The 20,535-nt window shown below is 41.5% G+C and overlaps 4 protein-coding genes across 5 annotated transcripts; 2 read left to right on the forward strand and 2 right to left on the reverse strand.

The window, feature by feature from the left end:
• Positions 1-610: 610 nt before the first annotated feature.
• LOC136411376 (maternal B9.15 protein-like) lies at positions 611-12,381 on the reverse strand. 2 transcript variants are annotated; one of them, XR_010752322.1, is made up of 6 exons: positions 12,225-12,381; positions 10,929-11,161; positions 5,428-5,616; positions 3,067-3,442; positions 2,844-2,932; positions 2,577-2,715 (listed from the first exon to the last, which is right to left on the reverse strand). XR_010752322.1 is itself a non-coding variant. In XM_066393918.1 (5 exons), the coding sequence occupies exons 2-5, from the start codon at positions 11,048-11,050 to the stop codon at positions 2,578-2,580; spliced, it is 825 nt and encodes a 274-aa protein (XP_066250015.1). In that variant the 5' UTR covers positions 11,051-11,161; positions 12,225-12,381; the 3' UTR covers positions 611-2,577. The 2 variants fall into 2 exon arrangements, 1 of the variants encoding a protein (XP_066250015.1); XM_066393918.1 differs by lacking the exon at positions 2,844-2,932 and having other exon boundaries at positions 611-2,715.
• A 428-nt stretch (positions 12,382-12,809) lies between these two features.
• Positions 12,810-14,386, forward strand: Tpc1 (Thiamine pyrophosphate carrier protein 1). Its single transcript, XM_066394508.1, has 4 exons — positions 12,810-13,164; positions 13,297-13,469; positions 13,523-13,728; positions 13,780-14,386. The coding sequence occupies exons 2-4, from the start codon at positions 13,297-13,299 to the stop codon at positions 14,340-14,342; spliced, it is 942 nt and encodes a 313-aa protein (XP_066250605.1). The 5' UTR covers positions 12,810-13,164; the 3' UTR covers positions 14,343-14,386.
• Positions 14,387-14,969: 583 nt separating this feature from the next.
• Nf-YA (nuclear factor Y-box A) lies at positions 14,970-17,068 on the forward strand. The gene is made up of 7 exons (XM_066394739.1): positions 14,970-15,274; positions 15,513-15,872; positions 15,927-16,087; positions 16,164-16,334; positions 16,390-16,481; positions 16,561-16,705; positions 16,765-17,068. The coding sequence occupies exons 2-7, from the start codon at positions 15,533-15,535 to the stop codon at positions 16,828-16,830; spliced, it is 975 nt and encodes a 324-aa protein (XP_066250836.1). The 5' UTR covers positions 14,970-15,274; positions 15,513-15,532; the 3' UTR covers positions 16,831-17,068.
• A 157-nt stretch (positions 17,069-17,225) lies between these two features.
• LOC136411925 (uncharacterized) lies at positions 17,226-20,097 on the reverse strand. Its single transcript, XM_066394740.1, has 5 exons — positions 19,773-20,097; positions 19,445-19,636; positions 19,211-19,390; positions 18,910-19,153; positions 17,226-18,849 (listed from the first exon to the last, which is right to left on the reverse strand). The coding sequence occupies exons 1-5, from the start codon at positions 19,953-19,955 to the stop codon at positions 18,791-18,793; spliced, it is 858 nt and encodes a 285-aa protein (XP_066250837.1). The 5' UTR covers positions 19,956-20,097; the 3' UTR covers positions 17,226-18,790.
• Between the last annotated feature and the right edge of the window lie 438 nt (positions 20,098-20,535).

Here is a 20,535-nt window from a genome sequence, read left to right on the forward strand (position 1 = left end):
TTTAGTTTTGACGTACGATATAATCCTTCTACGTGTATTAGAAAGTGACAGACATACAACTTGCAGCAGGTGAAAGCTTCGCCCTCTATGAATATGACAACTGTTGTTTTCAAGGTCAATATTTTGTAGTTTCTGAAATACATTACTTTGGTCTTCAATTCTAGCGATTTTTTGGTAATGAAAATGACATTTCAAAAAAAGTACCTTTTTAAGATTCCGCGATTCCAACTGAGGTATCCACGGTTAATATAGAGTGTCCTTATGAGTCTCTTGCACCGATAAACCGTACGTCTAAAATTTCGAAAAACGTCGAAGGGGGAAGTACCTCACTTTCCAAATTTTGCACCATGTTAACTCGAGCAGGCGTGGGCCAATTGCTTTAAAAAGTAGCTCAAATTAATTCCTTCCACAAGCTTTCTGAGATGTCGAAAATCGCTCGTCGATACCTCGTAAAGTTCTTGAGATACAGCACCACTTTTTTCTTGAATTTCTACAACTTATTGGCGCCGAAAATAGCGGTTCAAAAAAAGTACATTTCCGACTGCATGAACCGTGACTCGCTTGCCTTTTATAGGGTGGCCCAAAGAGAAGCGGAAAGAAAAGATCGTGGTTTAAATGCACTGCTTAACATTAATATATTTAAAAATGTATTTTATATTACACAGAACAATCAATAATTATTCTTTATACATATGTTTTATTATGTAACATATTTCTACAGAAAGTTTGGTCAGGGCCTTCAAACCTTGGGCGTAGACCTTGGAGGCTTGAAAAACCCGCCCAGCAGTATTAAATCAAAAATAATAGTCATGAAGATCGAAACTAGATTGCTCAACTGAGGCGAGACATCTGTTCAAAAACACCCTGTTAGTTTTTTTGTTTTAATTATTATTAATTAAGGTATGCAAAAATGGAATCGTTACCATTATAAAAAAAAGTACAAAATAAACCAAACCTTACTTACTTAGGCATTATCTAGGAGTGTTTGCACCCTCGAACACTGTCCTGTTCAAATAAGAAAATTTACTCTTGAAGACATAACCAAACCCTTACTGTAAAACAAATTAATTTCTAAGGTAGGACACTCTCAACCTTCAGCCAGGATTATTCCCGTTGTGATTGCCGCCCTAAATAACCTACGAGACATCGCGTTTTTCGTCATCAGTTTGAGCCGCTGAACGACTGGAAAGTCTTGCAATTTCAGCTCGATTGTTGCGTGTTAAGGAGTAGTGAAGATCGGATTACAGTTGTTTCGTTATTAATGCAAAAAGGTGCGGTTACAATAGTTTCTTCTTCTAAAGGATTACAATATAGATCATCGTAAAAAAAGGTCCTAATACCCTGCCTTGTTTCGCTCCTACAGAGGATTCGTTTAAAGCTACAAAAATCAGTGATACACACACCCACGCACGCACACACATATTTACACAGTAATTGAAACGAAAGCAGAGTATTTTTCTCAAAAATATTCCCCCTATCAGCTAGAGTCTTTAGCGCCGCTTTCAGCCGGCGGCTAGCAGTAACCTAAAATTTAACTATCACAATGTAAAAAAGGATTAAAATTAAATCGTACTGGCGAATAGGACGATCGTTGGTTTGACGGGAAATTGACGATATTAAACGTAAAGCATTCCAATGATTCAAATTTGTACCGTTAGGTTCATTATTTATTATATTACACAGATGCGTATGGCCCCAGTTTTCCTTCAAATGCCCCGGAAAGGGAGTTAAAGGGAAACTGTGCATATCAAGTTAATTGCTCGCTGCGGCCAACCAAAATCTGTTAAAAAATCATTTCCGTAAAAATATAGTCTTTTCTTTGATAAAATATGTACACATAGTTGCTATGCTTGGAGGCCCGAGGGCTCAGTGCACGAGCGCGATTCAAAGCATCCAATATCAATATGACAAGGCGATTAAAGCTGTGCATACTTGTCATGCTAATCGTCCGATAATATCACAGATAATACTAAAGAACATTGTCGCCAAACCGAAACGATACAAATCGAACAATCTTCGGGGCGGAGCGAGCTCTTGATTGGCCGCAGTCGTGACTTAGAAACTTCGAGAACAATACCCTCTTCTTCACTAAAAATTAATCATCACAATCGTTTTAGTAGTCAGCCTCGAAAGAGTCGTACAGTACAGTCTAATAGGCCGAACGAATAATAATGAAAATCACACTTTTACTATGTTAAAGTATCATACAGACATAGAATACACGAAATGCGGGAAATCAGAGATGAGACTAAAGACACGCCCTCTAAACCTACTTAAACGTGGTCAAACTTAAGAACTAAAAGGACGACGATAGAAGAAAAGGCATTTATGCAATGGAGAACGTTGGACGGAGAAAACGCGTCTCCTTTACGTTGAATAAGCTTCCAGACCTTTTCTATCGACCATCTACAAGTAATCCTTAAAATACAAAAAACCCATTAGGCGAACCGGACAATACTGGGGAGGCAAGAAGGAGGCGCAAGACTGCCTCCGCCCACAGCTGAAGGCGGTCTTTGCACCTCCTCCAGCCTCCACAGAAATTGTCAGTCCTGCCCCATGTATAGATTGCAACTCTTCCTACACCCTGAGGACGTTCTTGTGGTAATTCCTGTTGGTCATGTTCCTGTAGAAGTGGGGCGCCATGGGATAGGACGGTCCGTCGCAGCGGGGGTACATAGGCCTGTGGTGGGGATGGCTGAATGTGTTGAAGTTCATCTGCAAAGATCAAATGTGAAGAAAGGCTGCTTTCGGGGTACGGTAGACCAGAAGAAGAGCGATGCGACAAAAAATGTAATTTAGGCAATTTAAATCAAAAAACTACTTTTGAAAAAATTGTCATTTACCTATGAAGTCTCGTCGCTAACTCTATACGTAACTCTTAAAATTAATGTCCAATTTGTGTGCGAGTCTTGTGTCAGAAAAGTGTGGCACACTAAAAAAGACATAACGGGATCAAATGGCGCCCAACATAGGCAATTTTTTAACCATGCAAAAAATGGGGAACCTCTACAGAACTTCTCATCGCACTACGCAAATCAGCCTACAAACAACATATGAGTCACGTACCTCTCGTTGCGATTGCCTATTCGATCTACCACCCCCATTGCCGACGAAGCCGCCCTGGTTGGTCCGGAACTTCCCCACTGGCGAGCCGTAGTCGAATCCGTTCCCCTGGTAAGCCCCCGAGGGCGGGGACCGCGCCATCGAATTGGTGCGCGGGGCGTGGCCTTGTCGCCGGCCCTTCATCGGCTGACGTTCAGGGATGGGCACCCCGTGGGTCGGGATCGGCGATTGTAATGGGCTGCGCGGCGTGGAGGCGGGGCTGAGGGCCCGCGGCGACGACGACGTGGAGGGCGGGTTCGATGAGGAGGAAGTCGTCGACGACGCATCCGATTGGGGAAAAGATGCTAGGGTACAGTACGAACCTTCAGATTCGCCAAGTCTGCAAGAAAACGAAAATGAAAAACTCAGCGTACTAATTTAAAGTCACACGGACGAGGCCCGACTATAAAATCTCTCCGGGTGCTGGTTCCCTACGTTTCAACTGAGACTGCGGATCGAGCTTACATTTTCAGCCGAGGCCATACATACAGCACTATATCTCTCAAAAACGCGTTCTAGAGCCTACTTGAAGCCACCAAGCCCAGAATTTACCACAAGTCTGCATTCGAGTCGCGGTTCGACCCCATGCCGTTCCCACCCGAATCTCCCATCGGGAGTTGCAAATGGCAACGCGGCACCGTTCTTGTGCTTTCATCCGTCACCAGTACGACCGCAAATTGCGTGGTGACGCAGGGCATCGGCAGTGAGCCACGTTGCCGCGCTTTAAAAATACGCATTAGATTTAGGGACTTTCCCCGATTTGCGGCCTCGATTCCTCAATTCGGCTTTTATTTAATCAACGCATTCTTGTTTATTGAAACAGAGTAAAATATGCACACACGGTCGGGACCGCTATCCAAACAGTGATCTGATGCGAGGAAAACAATATCGACGTAAGCCAAATTTTTGCGTAGTTAGATTAATTTCATTAGAGTGAAAAACAACGCCAATTAACGTGAAAACAACAATGCTAAGGCTTTAGACACGACGCTTTGTATGTGGCGAGTTCAAGGTTGGACACCACTGCCCTCATGTGTTTGAACGGGACGGCATGGGAGGGCCACCATATACGGCTTTGTTTATTAGTAAAATTTACTAATGTGCATATACATACATACATACATATGTACGATATAATATATATATTATATCGTTGCGTCTGTTGGTCGATTGAACCGATTAAGCATGTGTTCTCGATTATTTTCAAGCCCAGTGGCTGTCGGACCCGTTCCGCGGCATGTGGAATGGTAATGCCATACATGCACGCCTTGCTGACGGCGACCCATTAACACTAACCATTATTTTTATTCCTACGTGTAAGCGATAATGAACACTACGTTCTACTACATACGAAACAATCTGGAATGAACTCAATAAACACACCACATTTTCTTATCTCTAGTACCGTCATTGTTATTGAAATTTCCGATGTCTGCCACACCAAACGGGCCAATTATTAATGGCATTTCCAAGCAACAATAGAAAGGGCAAGGGAGGGGAAAAAACGCATAATAACCGACATTCGGTAACATTTCATGCGGCAGCATGTGGGTGTGACATTAAATTTCTCTTTGAAAGTACCACCAGCTGTATGTACACGATGTTATTTACCACCAGCCGTCGCCTTGTACGTAGCGGATTTATGCGATATATATACCGAGAAGCGATTGGAAAATGCAGCTTTAACGCAAACGTTACGTGTAACCTCTTTGAGGCCCGCTTTTTAACCCACTGAGTTCGCAATTAAGCGAATTTACTGTTCAAGCATGTTGTTTAATAAAGCGTTATTGTTATTCGCGTTCGCTACAGCAGATATGGTTTGTTGCTGTTAAATACATAATCGATCACATGATGCTCCTTGATGCGATAGTAAAAAACTTGATGATTGATTCGGGGAAATGCGTGTTGAAAGGTTTTAATTAACCCCTAAACACATGAAGAATTTTGTTCACCAATTTGCCAAGAAAGTCGTCCTTCTCTCGGCACACCCTTGAGAATGAAGAAAGAAATATAATCGAGCGAGGGACTGGCAGGAACTCCTCAGATTTGTGGCGTAAATTGCGATGTTCCTAGTCCCATAAACTGATGACTAACACACTCGTGTTGCACATTCAACGTGTGCAAAATCTCCTTTTACAATGCACTCGGCACCTACATAGAGCATCGCCCTTACCAACGCGCAATTTTCTCCTGAAATCTAACAGCACCATTGCGGCCGTCCTTAAAGTTGCCCAGTGAACACCGCACTTTTTAGCGCCGAAATCAATTCTACTTTCAACGTCCTAGGCCTCGTTGCGTGAACAGAAGGATGGGGCTTTGCTTTACCTATAGCACACTTCGCTAGGGTCCACCCACACGGTCAGCTCAGTGGGAAGTCTCAGATCCTTGTAGCGGAGCCCGCACTTAACGGCCGCCATTTCCAGGGTGAAGTCCACAGGACTGAGGCAGTTCACACGAATGCAGCGGTAACCCTGGCCCTTGCTGGGCAAGTCTGGGAACCAATGCTTCTCAAACCTAGAAATCAGAGAGAATGCTCATTAAGGGTGAGTTGTGAATAGCAAATGGGGCGAACCTAGTTAAAATAAGATTTTGGAATGTTAATATTAATATGACATACAGGTTTTTTGATATTGTAAGATTGTGCTTTGATAGTTGCCCAAATGGAAAAATCCATTGGTGTCGTATCGGGAAAATTAGGTGGCCAACGAAAAAAAAAGCATTCAAATTACTTCAAGACTGAAGAGCGAATGTACCAGGTCCGGATTTGAAAAAACTAAATAAACATTCTGTATATTGTTTACGTGCACTTCCAATATCCTGATAAGTGCCTGATAAGTGACGCAATAATTTCTAATTTCCTGCTGATTTAATGTCCCATTCAAGAAAGTGCTTATCTTCTGCCTATTTTTATTCAACTGATTACTTTGTACACGTGGTGAGCCATCGCACAATACGCAAAATTGGCATCTTTAAACATCTAATGCAAAGTCTGAATCAGCCTCGAATTGGCCAATTTCGGGCTCCTTGGTCGGCCAAGGTTGGAAGACGTCGACGACGTAGGTTTTACGAAACCAACAAAAAAAAAGCTGATTTTACGCAAGTCTCTCTCTACTCCGAACGCAACCACCCGTATTAAATCTATTTCAAAATCGCGTTGTCTATTATATTAAATTATTATGGCCGAGAGTGATCTGAACGGTTCATTACGAGGAAGCAATTGATTTGCAGGAAATGCCGGCTGAGTAATAACGTAAAAACCTCGATTTGTAACGGGTTTGCCTTCGAGTTAACTGCGGAAAAGTCCGGCAGCAGTGTGCGGATGTTTGCACGCAAATCCCCCTTTTAAAAGGGAGGCAATCCACAACATGCTCCAGCAGCACTGTGATACCCTGTTGTCACACGACCGAAAAAAAAAAATCTGCGAAGCAGCAACTTTCCTCCTCAGGTATTTAATTAAATAGAAACCAAATGTATCAGTTTGTCAAACAGACACAGTTATCAAACAAATAGAAAGCTCTGCTTAACGGTGTTCAACCTCTATTATGGCGAAGATTCAGAAATCGGGCACGACCTTCGAACCAGTACTGCAAACCTTTAAAAGTTTGCACGCTATCTAAAACCGTGACGTCAGTGAAAACGCAAATTAATTAACAGTATTTTTTGCAGGGGATTTCACAAAAATTGCGCCGGCCAATTAGCTGACAATTTGCCTAATCAAATAGAAAATGTTCTTAGTGGTGCTATTCGATGGCGTCCTCGTCCACCCGACCTGACACCCCTCGATTTTCGCATATTTAATTATATACAATTCATGACAGTTTATTTAATTTGTGAGTAAGTGAAATGAAACAAGCTTCAAGTCAACAACTCAGCAACGCACTCGAAAAATATTTCCACGGCCTTCTGCAGTTCCATAAGATGGCCTCGTCGAAGCCCAGAACTGACACCTCTGGATTTTTGCGTTTTGAGTTTTTTACAAGCTAAATTGCATTCTTAACTCCATAGAGGAATTGATAATGAAAATGTAACAAGCTTGTCAATGCATGCGAGAAAATCCACACGAGATTAGACGCGCGGTGATGCCGTCGAACTGGGCTCTCGAATAAGCGAGAAAGGGGACATTTTGGCCAGTTTACGTGATTGAAATATAGAATAGTAGTGTTACTTATTGATTTATCTCGAAGTTTTTGATTGGTTATTGGATGTGGTACAAACGAGGAATATTTTATTGCTTCAAAAGCCGCATAATTACATAGTAATTTCTTTAATTGCAAAGAAAATATTAGATGGCTGTTTTTACTTTAAAAGGTCATGCTGTGGAGGTGTTTTTCCTGTATTTTGCCGAGTTGTTGACTTGAAACTTACTAACACACGCCCGAGCGAAGCATAAGCAGGAAATCGTAAGAAAGCTTATTTATGACTTTAAACAGTTCTGATTTAATTGTCAGGCAACATCAAAGCAGAGCGCTAGTGCTGCCTGATTGCGAATTTGAGAAAACGCACAACAACTGTGTTAAAAATAACAACAAATAAATATTTCTTAAACTGTTCAAAATGTTCATTTTTATTGCTTTTTTTTCAAATAAGTAAAAAATAACGAAAACAAGAGAACCTGGTCAAACGACTCGGAAGTGCAATTTGCGCCTGTGAGGGGCCAATGCCGAATTTAGCAAAAATCGCACGGGCCAATCAGGCGGCGGCTGGTCCAACCGATCGGAAAATTTCCCTACATTAAAGCGACCGCGTCGGGGCTTTTCATTGGCAACGTCGCAGTGATACAATAACAGTAAACAAAGCGAGTCCGGCCCTGTCGGTACCGCTCCTCGCGGCTCGGCCGAAATGTTCATGGTACCTGTGGCGTTCTCGATTTCCAGCCAATCACCAGAGACTCATTCGCGACGAGGACCGAAGGAAAACGACCCGAACTCGGGGGAAAAAATCCCACAACTTACAGGGACGAAACTGCACCCTTAACGGGCGGCCTTGTGGAGGATGCGAGGGAATGGCGCTCGCTCGGTTGACAACCGACGCGAGATTTCGTCTTAATTAGTGTCAAGCGGCATTAAATCGACCGTACGAGCATTACAATGGCGTTTTCCCCTTTTAGAAAACGGTCCGAATAATGAAACGGTCTTCGGCAAAGTGTGCCAGCGGCACGAAAAAGTGTATCACAAGATCGCGTGTATTAATTACGCATTGTTCTTGCTGCTCGGAACAGTAACAACAACGTCGGGCGCATTGTTTCGGAAACGCGGCGACGCTCGCGAAGCTCCAGAAATAAAGGCGAACGCGCCCAGTCAGCGTAGCTTTTCCGGCAAAATTTGCCGGCCTTTTTGCGCGAGCCGAGCGCTCTTAGCGAGGCAAAGTTGCGCGCATTGCACTGCTGCATGAACCGAGTTATAAATACCCGCGAGATAGTCCTATCAGTCTCTCTTGGATGACCTCCCCTGCGCTTCCTCCGAGAGGTCGCCTTATCCCATTGCGCTACTCAGCTCTCGGCGGAAAAAATCGAATTAATTGTCCCATTATCGGGCCGAACGAACAGCGCTCCATTCACCACCAAGGCTAATCTGGGAGTTTTTTAACCTTTCATGCTTCGAATGCTAAATCCTCACGCTTCGTAGTAATTAAATTCAATAAAACTAACCGACGTTCGTGGGCGTCGCTGCCTCGCTTAGGCGAACGTAATGTTTTTGCGTTATTTAACCTTTATGGGTTCCGAAAAAGCAGGCTACGAAATATCACTTTTTACGCCCGGGCTGAAAGTAACCTCTTTCCTGCCTAGGCAAGCCCTCGGCTACGCATGCGCCAAAAATTGCAACCCCAACAGATTTGACGGGCGCTTTGCTCGTGTGCGAGACTTTATTCAAAAATGCTCAATATTGTGAGATTGGCGAGCAAATACTCCCTGAATGCTGTTAACTCTAGTTCAGTGCCCGATACGCGACTTTTCGGCAGGATTTGGGGCCGTTCAGACGGTCGTTCGGACCTTTGTAGACGACCAAGACATCTCTAACGTAAAATAGCAACAACGTAAGTAGGACAACTTTTGCATAAATCTGTGATTTTAAATATCGATGAACCTATGCTAATTTGAAGCAAATTCTAGAGAAGCCGAATTGAAATTTTCATAAAAAATGTCGACGCCATTACACACTGAACCGTTCGTCCAAGCACAGCTACATTTGCTTAACATGTGATTTAAAATCGTGCTCTGATTGGCTGACCTAAAACTGACAGTCCCAAGAGTTTTACGCACAGGACCGTAATCGCTGAAAATTTGAATTTAGTCATAAGCACCTACCAAGTGCCCCATGGATAATTATTAACGGACACGGCTGAACTACCGATCCTTTGTTTACCGAAAACGAGAGGGGTGATAGTCAAAAACGAGTTCGCAATAAGACACGTGGAATTGTCGCAAATTGCCGTTACGTAGTGGCGTGAGGTAATTCCGGGTACCTGGCGGCATCGTTGTATATGTAACAGTTTGCAAATCTCTGCAATTATTGTGTTATGTGACATACTCGAATTTCGGCTTTAAACGTTGCCAAATGCGCATACGTGTTGCGTAAGATGAATTCGACCGAATAGAAAAGAAGGCGTTTGCAAATATTGTAATTTTATTACTCGCTTCATTCTCATTCAGGGGCCAGTCTTCTACGTCAACGATAAAAATGCCGAAAACGATCTGAAAAATTCAGGGACGTGCACAGCCCCCCGGGCGCAGTTGTAAATACAAGAAATCAATCATTGTGGGTGGGGAAAAAAATGTCGCGTCATTCATGATACCTACTTCTGCGCAAACGCTAAAAGTACCTAATTGAAAACCTGTTCAATAATTTAAATTACCATAAATTCGACAAAATGAGAAACAATAATCGAAAACTCGATTAAAACGTCAATTTAGTTAATTACAAACATGTGCAAATGCTCCCTACGAGGGTAAAGAATCCGTGGCAACTCTTCAAAAACCTTTCAATGAAGCATCCTTGAAGACCACAATGCTCCATCGCAATCTGAATAGGAAAATCTAAAACAGATTAAGGACAATGCTCTGGCAGCCTTTTGAGCAGGGAAAAATGCAAATGTTGCAATTCAGTGAAATAAACAATAATTGAAGGAAGTTAACAACAATAACAAGAGAGAAAATGCAAATTTTGATGAGACCCAAATGACAAGTGTCAATAGTAAATTACTTAGTGAAGGTGGCAATGTCAAGAGAGAGAATGAGGCTGAAAATGGAGATAACAAGATGATCACAGTGAAGAAATCTCAAAGAACTTGGGAAAAACTTTCAACAATGAACAATTTTCTGAAAACTCCAAACATGTCTGGAACTCGGCACTACTAGCAATGCTCATAATACTTGGCAAAACCTCTCACAATACCTGGCAACACCCTTCACAATCCTGACAGTATTCCAAAACTACCACCAGAATACGGTCAGTATCTGACAATACCTTAGTATCCTAATAAATGTACAACAAATAAGGAGCAAGCAGACCCTCCCTCCCACTTAGGGGTCTGCAGCATAATGACTGCCACTACAGGCCACAACATCACTGCCCACCAAAATGACGTTTGACGAATATCACTCAGTGACCCCAAATAATGGGGTAGCCGATGTACCCCCCTAACTCAAAAATCAAGGCAAAATTTTGGGAATTCAAGAAGACATTTAAAGGGGGTGCTCTTTAGAAATTTAAATATGGAGATTGTCACATTTTGCACGTGAGTTGGCAATGTCCCTGGAGCCACCAGAGGATATCAAACTCACCCCCGCCCCGCTATGACCCTCAATAAAAATATAGCTGAGCACTGACCTTTCAATGAGAAGATCCGTGAGGTGTTTCTCAAAGTTACTCAACTGCTCCCGCGGCACCTTTTCACTCTTCTCCAGGAAGCAGGCAAAGAACTTGACCGCCGCAAATACTTCTTCCTTCATAATAATTTCTCTCAAATGAACTGTACTAATTAATTGTTATCGGTCGTTGTTTTCGTATCCACATCTGTACGCGTTTTTCACTGGCCCTGCTGCTGCTGGTGTCGAAAAACTCTGGAAAAGAAAAATTGACTTTTACAATTTGCCGGACGCAGAGGCCTGGTCTAATAAAAGCCTTCAATAGCAAGTTCGGAAGATGAAAAGTATTTTCATCTAGGATTTTGGCTGCTTGAAAGTGATGGTGTTCCACGATGCTCAGCAGCATTGGGATGGTGCCAGGAGTGACTGAAGGCTTAAATTTAAATTAATAAATAACACACTTAATCATTCCCCTGGGCTGCTTCCTTGAACTAGTGTTTGTGGATAAATAGAATGAACAATGGGTCAATATAAGAAAAATTAGGGATTCTACTATAGCAAATCTTCGAAATAGGTCTACAAAACTGGGCTTGAACATGAGCATTCTGCAATGATCTCTAGTTTTGACAAATTGCTCAGGGAGGTTTTCCAAAGATGTGAAGATGTGTGGAAAAATGCACAGTGCTTCGCCATAGTCAAGAGCCATATGGGAATGTAGCAAAATTATTCATTTTCCATGGTACAGGTCATTTATCATGATATAAATCTTGATAGATCATAAATTGGATTGAAAAGCATAGGGAGGTGGATTTGGAGAAACTTATGCTTTCTATTTGATTTTCTGCTGATTACTATGGAGAGTTACAGGGGCAAAATTGAATTGTGTAGCCCCTTGAAGTAATTAATTACTGCAGAACAGCCTTGCAAGTACTCCACTAACAAACGAAAACAGCGAATTCAAATGAACGCTGCACAGCAGCCTGGAAGCCAGCGTTAAGGCCATAATTAAGGTCGTAGCGTATGCAGCTTTTCAAAGCGTTCCTAAACAAAGAACGACGCGTGCTAGGAAGCACGTCCCGTCCTTCAATTTAACCCTACATATCTAGCCTCATCCAAGCCTAAAGCTGCGAGTACAAACATTAACTTTAAGGTGTGCTATTTGCCCGAATACCAACGGACATACTGGAAAATCAACACGTGAACCACGTAAGAGAGACAAAGGCAAATGTCGCAACCGCACTCGAAAGTGTCCCATATTTGCTCCGATTTCACCGCTGTAGTAGCCCCCTAGTGGGGCGATTGAGGGTTGAAAACTTACCTCGAAACGTTCGGAATCCGTGGGAATCCTTAAGCGTAAAAGAAAATTAGGAAAAACTGAAAGAAAGTCAAAAGAAACGAGGCACACACTCCAGAAAATAACAATGACGCACGCACACTAGCCGCAAACACAAACTGGACAATCATCTGACAGGTCGAGCGAGTGACGGATAGAAGATGGCCGTGCGCGTGCGCCGTGCGAAACACACCTACTAGGGGGAAAATAAAGAAATTAAATAAGAAGATTTAAATGGAAATACGGCAACAATGTTTGTAGACACTAGTTTAAAATTAATTTAAAACACGTTTCTGGGGAGTGGAATTTATTACTGCTAAATAATAAATTATCTGTACAATCCACTGAAAATTAACACTCTCTACAATAATTGCTAAACAATTTGAGCAAAAAAATTGTGTTATAAAACCTCTTTTCGACAAAGATACAGGCACTATTTATGAAAATGCAACAGTGTTAAATCGACTTTCTAGGTTTGTCGGACCATATCGCCAATTATGCGGGAACTTTTTTCAGCTATTCAGTTGTCAGTGTCATAGTTTTTTTATCGCGAAATTCAAAATTTACCGTAAATTTTATTAATTTTTCACGAAAATACTCACATTTTTTGCCGATTTATAGCAAAAAAGTTATTCGGTCTTAATTTGTGTAATAATAATAACAGATATATGATATTTCGGCTGCTCTCTAACCTTAAAAATTGCGCCTACGTTTAGAGTATATTTAGAGATTTACAGGCCCTTTTAAACGTTATCATCAGTTTTTTTTGTATTTTGCCGCCCTATTTTTGCTGGAAATGTTATGAAATTATAATCAAAATGAAACTCTGTATTGATTCAAGAATTAGGACACAGTTAACCTTGAGTGTGCCTAAAAATACCTACAAAACTATTGATTCTTCTTAGGAAGGCAGGAGGGCCCAAAGGTAGGTTCATACATATTCTTGTGCAAACCTTTCGGTATCTTTAACTGAATTCACTACGTAAAAAAAAACCTTGCTGTCGAACCATTCTGTCATCAAAGCAACAATCAGCAAAAGCGAATAATTATTTTGTAGATGGTAGGATGGGGCACCACTCATCAAAAACTCAACCAAACTGATTTCATGCTGGCAGGTGGGGTCTCGGGCTTCATTACCCGAGCCCTATGCCAACCTCTGGACGTTTTAAAAATCAGGTTTCAATTGCAAGTTGAGCCCATATCTCACCAGGTTCATAGAGCAAAATATAGGTAGAAAAAAATAAATCAGAACATAATTGTTCATTTATTCAAATAACTCATAGGTCAATCATTCAGGCCAGCGGTTTAATATTCAAAGAAGAAGGTGTAAAAGCCTTTTGGAAAGGCCATATACCGGCTCAATGGCTCTCGATTAGCTATGGAATAGCTCAGTTTTGGAGCTATGAGGTGTTAATTAGAAAAAGTAATGCTTATGAATATTCTGCAAATTGGACCCCATTGGTGAATTTCACTTGTGGTTCTATTGCAGGTAGGTGTAGATTTGTGGTGATGAATTTGTGCGAGATATGTGTTATTTCAGGTAGCTTTGCCACACTAGTTTCATTTCCTTTTGATGTGGTTAGAACTCGGTTTGTGGCTCAGAGCGAACACCGAAAAGTATATCACAACATGCTCTTTGCAATTAAAAATATTTGTCAAAATGAAGGTCCTGTTGTCTTGTTTCGAGGCTTATGGCCTACAGTTCTACAAATAGGCCCTCATGCTGGGGCTCAGTTCATGTTTTACCGTCTGTTTGATAATCTATATAAGAGTCTGTTAAAGATTGAGAACTCAAGTTTATCAAGCAGTTTGTTTGCGGGTAGCTTAGCTGGGCTCTGTGCCAAAACCTTCATCTATCCTTTTGATTTAGTGAAAAAGCGCCTGCAAATTCAAGGTTTTGAACATGCCAGGGCGCATTTTGGAGAGCATTTTACCTGCCATGGCCTGATTGACTGTCTTAAAAGGGTATACCACTTAGAAGGCCCTAAGGGCTTCTTTAAGGGCCTGTCTCCAAGTTTAATTAAGGCGGTGTGTGCTACAGCGTTACACTTTAGCAGCTATGAGATGACTTGCAACTTGTTGATTTACTTCAAGGGGGGGTGAGATGAGAGGAGTTTTGGCGGATTCAAGAGCAAGTTTATTTATTTAAAATATTTTTCTGATTGTGCAACGTTCTAGTCAAATCGTTTTATATTACATTGTTCAGTTGTTATTATTATTGTTGGATAGTAAAGATGTAAACAAGAAGAACCGTTGTTTTTGTACTAATCTGAATGAGAAGTAGCAGAAGTCGAAAATGATGCTTCTTCGATTTGAACCCAGCGGCCATATTGAATGTACTCCACTGGTTCTATGCGCTCTTAAATAGGAATCGAAAACGTCCTTATTTGTTAGGATTCGTTCTTTGGTCATAGATGGCGCTGAAGGTTTTGTTGCAAATTCCTGCGACATACATTTCTTATCGGTGTTACGTGGGCTGCATAGATTACGCTGCATTTATTTTTTAATTATTCCAATTCTGTTATTAATTAAAACATTAGTTAATTATTTGTCCGACTTTCCCAATGAATGTTTCAAAATAAACGTGGCGCAGATTTACGATCGTTGCCCTGGCGCGATACCTGCCCTCAAGAAGACATTTCATAGAAGAAATTTGCACGAAATTCGATGTTACTTATGCCTCGTGCCGTTGCGGAAAACATCCACCGGTCCACCATCGAACTTGATTAAATAAACAAATTGAGGCTCGTCTGGCCGTGATTGTTCAAAAACCCAGCGATCCCCAGCCCATTGGCAGCGTGCAGAGGACGGAAAATTTGTAATTGGCCCGGATTTCCCGCGCCAATTCGCTGGTCGTTCGTCGATAAGTCCACGGAACATCGAGCGGAGCGTGCTCGACAGGGAGTGGTAACGGCCGCCATCTTCGGCCAATCGGTATTTCGTGCAACCACCAATACGGAGTGCCTTCCATTGGTCTACGATTTGTCTGAATTTCTCGACCAATCATTGGGAAAGTGCACCGTGAATTATCCAATGTAAGTTCACAAATTATCACGATATTTCTTGGTCATGTGGATTCCGAATTTCGAATGAATGTTTGGTGCTTTTGTGTACAACACACATGTCTGAGGACAGTGAACTGTGTGGCCATGGACGTGGCGTACAACACCATTTAACAAAGGACACAGAGCCATGGACTATACATCCTTCTTCTGCATAGTTAATAGATTACACCCCTCTCTCTCAAAAACCAAAAATCTACTGCTATTCCAGCCTCGCAGCCCCCCCAAGAAATGGAGCAAATCACTACCGCAGATGGGCAGGTAGTAATGGGGGTGACTCCACAACAAGTCCAGGTGATGCAAATGAACACGGGTCAAGTGATTCAAGGCGCCAACGGGCAGCAAATAGTTGTCCATGCTGTCCCTTCGGGAGGGCAGATCCAGGTGGCTTCGCCCACTGGTGCTCAAGGCCTTCAGCAGATCCAGGTGGTGCCTGTCAGCAGTCTACAACAAGGCCAAGTGCTGGTCCAGTCTCCCCAGCAGATAGTCCAGACGATGGATGGGCAGACCTTCATATACCAACCAAGCACCTTGATTGAGGGGGGCAATCTGCAGCAGGCTTCAACTGCAGGTTAGCTTTGATTTTTTATTCTGGAGAGTGAGGAAGACGAATTCGTTTGTTTAGTATTGAACATCAATGGCAACTTGGTGCAAATTGCTAATGCTCAGCCTGCGACAGCACAGCCAATAGCTCAAAGTTCCAGCCCGCAGTCCACAGTGGTGCAGCAGGCCCCTGCAGGACTGGCTGTGCAAAATGGAAATTTGGTGATGGTAAGGAGTCCTGAGGTATGCATATCATAATTAAAAAAAAAAGATTGATGCAAGGCTTCATTTCACTTCATATTATCATTGGTTGCTTCAGATGGTCCCGAGCACAAGTGGAACCCAGTTTCAAAGAGTTCAGATTCCAGGTCAAGAATTTTTAGAGGAAGAACCCCTGTATGTAAATGCAAAACAGTACAAAAGGATTTTGAAAAGGAGGCAGGCTCGGGCCAAACTAGAGGCCGAAGGCAAAATCCCCAAAGAGAGACCTGTAAGTCATTCAACAATTTCTGTAATGTCAAGTTAATGTCGCCTTTACTTCGCAGAAATATCTTCATGAATCCCGGCATCGACACGCAATGAATCGCATCCGTGGAGAAGGCGGCAGGTTCCATTCAGGCTCTGTTAAGAAGCGAAAGTACGTAATGTACTGTCGTTCGCTATTTTATGGACATAATCGCCTTTGCCATTTTCTAATAAAATTTCCTAAATTTTAGGGAGGAGATGGCACGACAGCGGCAGCAGCAGGCTCAAACGCAACAGGTGCAAGTACAAGTCCAGCAGCAGCAACCACAACAGCAAATTGAGCAGATTAGTGTGTCTTACGCCAACATTTCCATGAACACTCCCATTATTTTAGAGGTAAATTGCTTTTGTGACATTCAGTGTTACTCAAGTGATTATGAATTTGTCGTTTTCAGAGTCTGCCAGACATGATAAAACCCGACCCGCTTAGCATAGACACCAAAAAAGAAATTACCTTTTAGACTGCAAACCTTCAAGTGTTTTTGTTGCTTAATTTATAGTTTATCCTGTACATAATTGAGTATTGTAGCAAGTTTAAGTTGTGACAATGGATGTAATTGTAAGATATTTATCAAATTCGACGTCAAGGAACATTACTAATTTTATTGATATAACAATGTATTATGATTTGGTACTTGAATTGTTCAATTTAGTATGTATTTTTTAAATGGTTTGTTTTTAAATAAAACCACTGCAACTGATGTCATTTGCAGGAGTTAACTCGGCAAAGCCACCTTGTACACCACTGGTTTTTCAATAACGTGCGTGGAACCAATATTTGTGATTTAACGAAATTTACACAAGAGCTGATGGTCCGGCAACAGAGGTAGGACTATGACGTAGAATAACGAAACACTGATTTTTGATAGATTTATTTTAAAATGGTCCCCAAAAGGTAACGATCCTTTAACCCAAATACAGGTATTACATAACAGACAAAAAAATATAATATGAATAAACGAATACATCTATGCTTTAGTGGTAGAAAAAAAAGGCCTATGATTTACTATTATTTTCACTTAAAAATTCAGACTAAGCCGCTACAGACAACCGAATAAATCTGGACTAAAATTAATTTATATAGGGACTCTAATGCTACCTTGTCAAAAGTAAAGGTAGCAACAGCGCCGACAGGCCCGCAGGGATCCGTTATGTCATATGGCCTTATCCTGTGCGCCTACGTCACAGCTATTTTCGATTTATTGAGGGCCTCAAAGTCAATCCTTAATAACCGCATATGTTGACGGTGAGGATGAACCATTATCGTAATTATTTACATACAAAAAGAGCAATTTGTATTATTTTAAAACATGCTTAGACCTAAGTAATAATAATGCGGAATGATGTTCTTATTATCGAAGTGTGTCCGCAATCGAACGAAACCACACTCAAACACAATAACTAACGTTCGGATCTTAACTATAAAAAATATCTCTTAAACCAAAACACATCGCATCTGTTAATCAATTAAATAAAAAACGCACGGTTGGACCGCAGAAACAAGAAATAAATAGAGCGAAACACGCAAAGAAACTCTGTGTAACAACAAATATATGAAAAATAGTAGGGAAAAAAGCGTCGAGGACTAGCGTGGTTACTTGCATTTTACGGTTTGTTGAAAACAGTTTGTAGAAGAATATTATAATCTCATATAGGGCGGCAAGTAGAAGCTTCAAATTGGAAGACACGTGATTGTTTTGAACGGAGGTCTACGCGAGCAGAAAAGGCCCTTAAGGCATTGCTGTTTTGATTCCGAAATGAACCGACGAAAAACTGTGGCAAAAATTGACACCACTGACACTCCCTTTAAATTAGTACCATTTCTATGGAATGTACAGGCACTATTTACATCCCTAAGCTAAGTAAGTATAAAAATAACACTAACCCTAAACGTTTTTGTGGCAGCAGCATTGAAGCCAAAATTTTTTAGACGAATACACTTCATTATGAAATTTGGGCTGCGAAACGCTGCTGCCGGGATTACAATGCAGCGCACATGAGGCATTAACATCAGGTTAGTTTACCCTTAATATTACCGTTACAAAACTATCGAGCGTTCAACACAAAATGAAGTTTTTTTTCATAGAATGGCGAAAGCTTATTTGCCATTTTTATGTTAAGGTGAATGCGCCAGGCTTACGGCGCTTTCGCTGAAGTATCAAAATCATTAATTTTTGTTTTGTTAAACGCTCTTTATCTATAGCTCTACACACGTAGCAGACAAAGACACATTTTTTTGCTCAAAAACACACTTGACAACAAGGCAATACCACCGACAGACGTAATTTTTACTGCAGTCAAAGGCAGTCTTGCCAAGCAGCCCACGAGATCTGATACTGAGCCACACTGAGGTCCAATTTACAATCACATTAGGCGCAAGGCCCCTCAAGGCTCAGTCCTGGAATTAGCTAAATTCTTTGATTAGTCCCTGCGTGCTTTCTTCTTACTCTTCTTCATGGGCTTTGCCTCAGTCCATGTGTCTGCAAGAGAAAAATTAATGAAAAATAAGAAAAAATAAGTACAAAAGAATGAAAACTTACCACCTAATTCATCAAAAACAGCCCCTGTAGGTGGAGCTGGCTCACTCTTTGGAGGCTCAGCAACCACTTTGGGAGGGGGAATTGCTGCCTCCTCCTGTTTCTGAGGAGGCTCTGCCACAGGTTCCGCTTTTAGTATCTTGGCTGGCTTTGTCTTTTTAGGCTTTTCCTTCTTTTCTTCAACTACTGGTATTGGCTCTGCAATGGCAGCAGATACCACCTCCTCTACTGCAGGCTCTTCAACCACCTTATGCACAGGAGGTAAAAATATATACATATATAGCTTCTAAACCCGAAGTCATACCTCTTCTACTACTGCTGGCTTCTCCTCCACTTTCTCACTGGACAATTGCACTTCAAGTGGTGCTTTAACCTTCTTCTCTTTTTTGATGGATGCCACTTCTACCTTCTTCTTTTTGTCAGCCTTTGAAGGAACAGTCTCCCATTTGCCATCATCAAAGTCTGCAGGTTTTTCAACTGAAATCTAAACACACATAAAAAAGATTCTGATTGTTGATAATATTGTGAAATAATATACCTTTTTAGTAGACTTTTTCTTATCAACAGCTTCCACTACTTTTTTGGAAGCATCAGTCTTCTTAACATCTTTGACAGCAGGCTCAACTTTCTTATCTTTCTTCCCTGACTCTGGAGACTTCTTTGCTTCCTTTGTGGGAGACTTCTCTGCCTTTGGCAACCCAGTAGAGACATGTCCATTCAAAACTGGTTTCTACACAAAACAACTAATTCTAAGACTAACGTTTCCTTTAAGCATATGGTTAGCATTTTGAGTGCCCCCATTTCATGTCCCTCTCAGAAAACCACAAAACCACGGCAGTACTCAAAAGAAACTGCTGAAATCCTACCTTTTCTTTGAGTTTCTTCTTCTTCGCTCCTGATTTTCGATCGTCCAGACTGCTCAGCTTGAATCTGGGCTGCTGAGCTGGACGTATGGCGTATGTAAACAGCCCCACAATCAGCACAATCACAACTCCCACTGGCACCACCGTTAAAAACGGAGCCTGCACCAGTTCGCTGATGAGCTCCATGATTTATCTGCGACTTTTCCCACGAATTTTAATCGTAAACTGCCACGAGGTCTTTTTAGTTTCTACCAAAACTTAAAACGTTTCCCTTTGTGAAGTGTTTTTTGTGTCAGGATTTTTTGATGACGCGGCCTCGCGCATTCGACGTCAGTCATCAAATCGGTAGCCCAAAAGTGACATTGAACATAGCATTCGTATAACGAAAACAAGTACTGGAATAGTGACAACACCGCGAGTTGGGCTATAAGCAAGCTGGCAGTCGAATCATCATATAAAATGTTTTACTTGAAAATTTACACAATTTAAAAATTTTTAAATCCAATGCACATTAAAAGCTATAGAAAAAAAAAATGTCACTTCCGTGTTGTAAAAAAAATATTTGATATCGATATATTGAAAGTTTTGACCAATTTTGAACACTCTGAGATATCTCGGATACTAAAAATAATTTGGCAGTATCGCTCGACTTTTATTCCATTTATTGATTCTATTAGGTTGTTCGGAAAGTAATTTCGTTTTTTCCCGACAGAGGATTTAATGGTATTTTTTTGCACTTAACCTCACACTTAAGCCATATAATTTT

Source organism: Euwallacea similis, chromosome 10 (assembly GCF_039881205.1).
Source record: "Euwallacea similis isolate ESF13 chromosome 10, ESF131.1, whole genome shotgun sequence".
Lineage (NCBI taxonomy): Eukaryota > Metazoa > Arthropoda > Insecta > Coleoptera > Curculionidae > Euwallacea > Euwallacea similis.

Bases quoted from the DNA above. Each gene is read 5' to 3' on its own strand.
- LOC136411376 (XM_066393918.1), bottom strand. From the start codon at position 11,050: ATGAAGGAAGAAGTATTTGCGGCGGTCAAGTTCTTTGCCTGCTTCCTG. The intron at 5,617-10,928 runs GTCAGTGCTCAG...TCTGATTTCTAG, and splicing joins ACGGATCTTCTCATTGAAAG to GTTTGAGAAGCATTGGTTCC. The intron at 2,716-3,066 runs GTACGTGACTCA...TGATCTTTGCAG, and splicing joins ATAGGCAATCGCAACGAGAG to ATGAACTTCAACACATTCAG.
- Tpc1 (XM_066394508.1), top strand. From the start codon at position 13,297: ATGGTAGGATGGGGCACCACTCATCAAAAACTCAACCAAACTGATTTC. The intron at 13,470-13,522 runs GTAGAAAAAAAT...AATAACTCATAG, and splicing joins GTTCATAGAGCAAAATATAG to GTCAATCATTCAGGCCAGCG. The intron at 13,729-13,779 runs GTAGGTGTAGAT...GTGTTATTTCAG, and splicing joins CACTTGTGGTTCTATTGCAG to GTAGCTTTGCCACACTAGTT.
- Nf-YA (XM_066394739.1), top strand. From the start codon at position 15,533: ATGGAGCAAATCACTACCGCAGATGGGCAGGTAGTAATGGGGGTGACT. The intron at 15,873-15,926 runs GTTAGCTTTGAT...TCGTTTGTTTAG, and splicing joins GCAGCAGGCTTCAACTGCAG to TATTGAACATCAATGGCAAC. The intron at 16,088-16,163 runs GTATGCATATCA...TGGTTGCTTCAG, and splicing joins TGATGGTAAGGAGTCCTGAG to ATGGTCCCGAGCACAAGTGG.
- LOC136411925 (XM_066394740.1), bottom strand. From the start codon at position 19,955: ATGGAGCTCATCAGCGAACTGGTGCAGGCTCCGTTTTTAACGGTGGTG. The intron at 19,637-19,772 runs GTAGGATTTCAG...TGTTTTGTGTAG, and splicing joins AGAAGAAACTCAAAGAAAAG to AAACCAGTTTTGAATGGACA. The intron at 19,154-19,210 runs GTATGACTTCGG...CCTGTGCATAAG, and splicing joins AGCCAGCAGTAGTAGAAGAG to GTGGTTGAAGAGCCTGCAGT.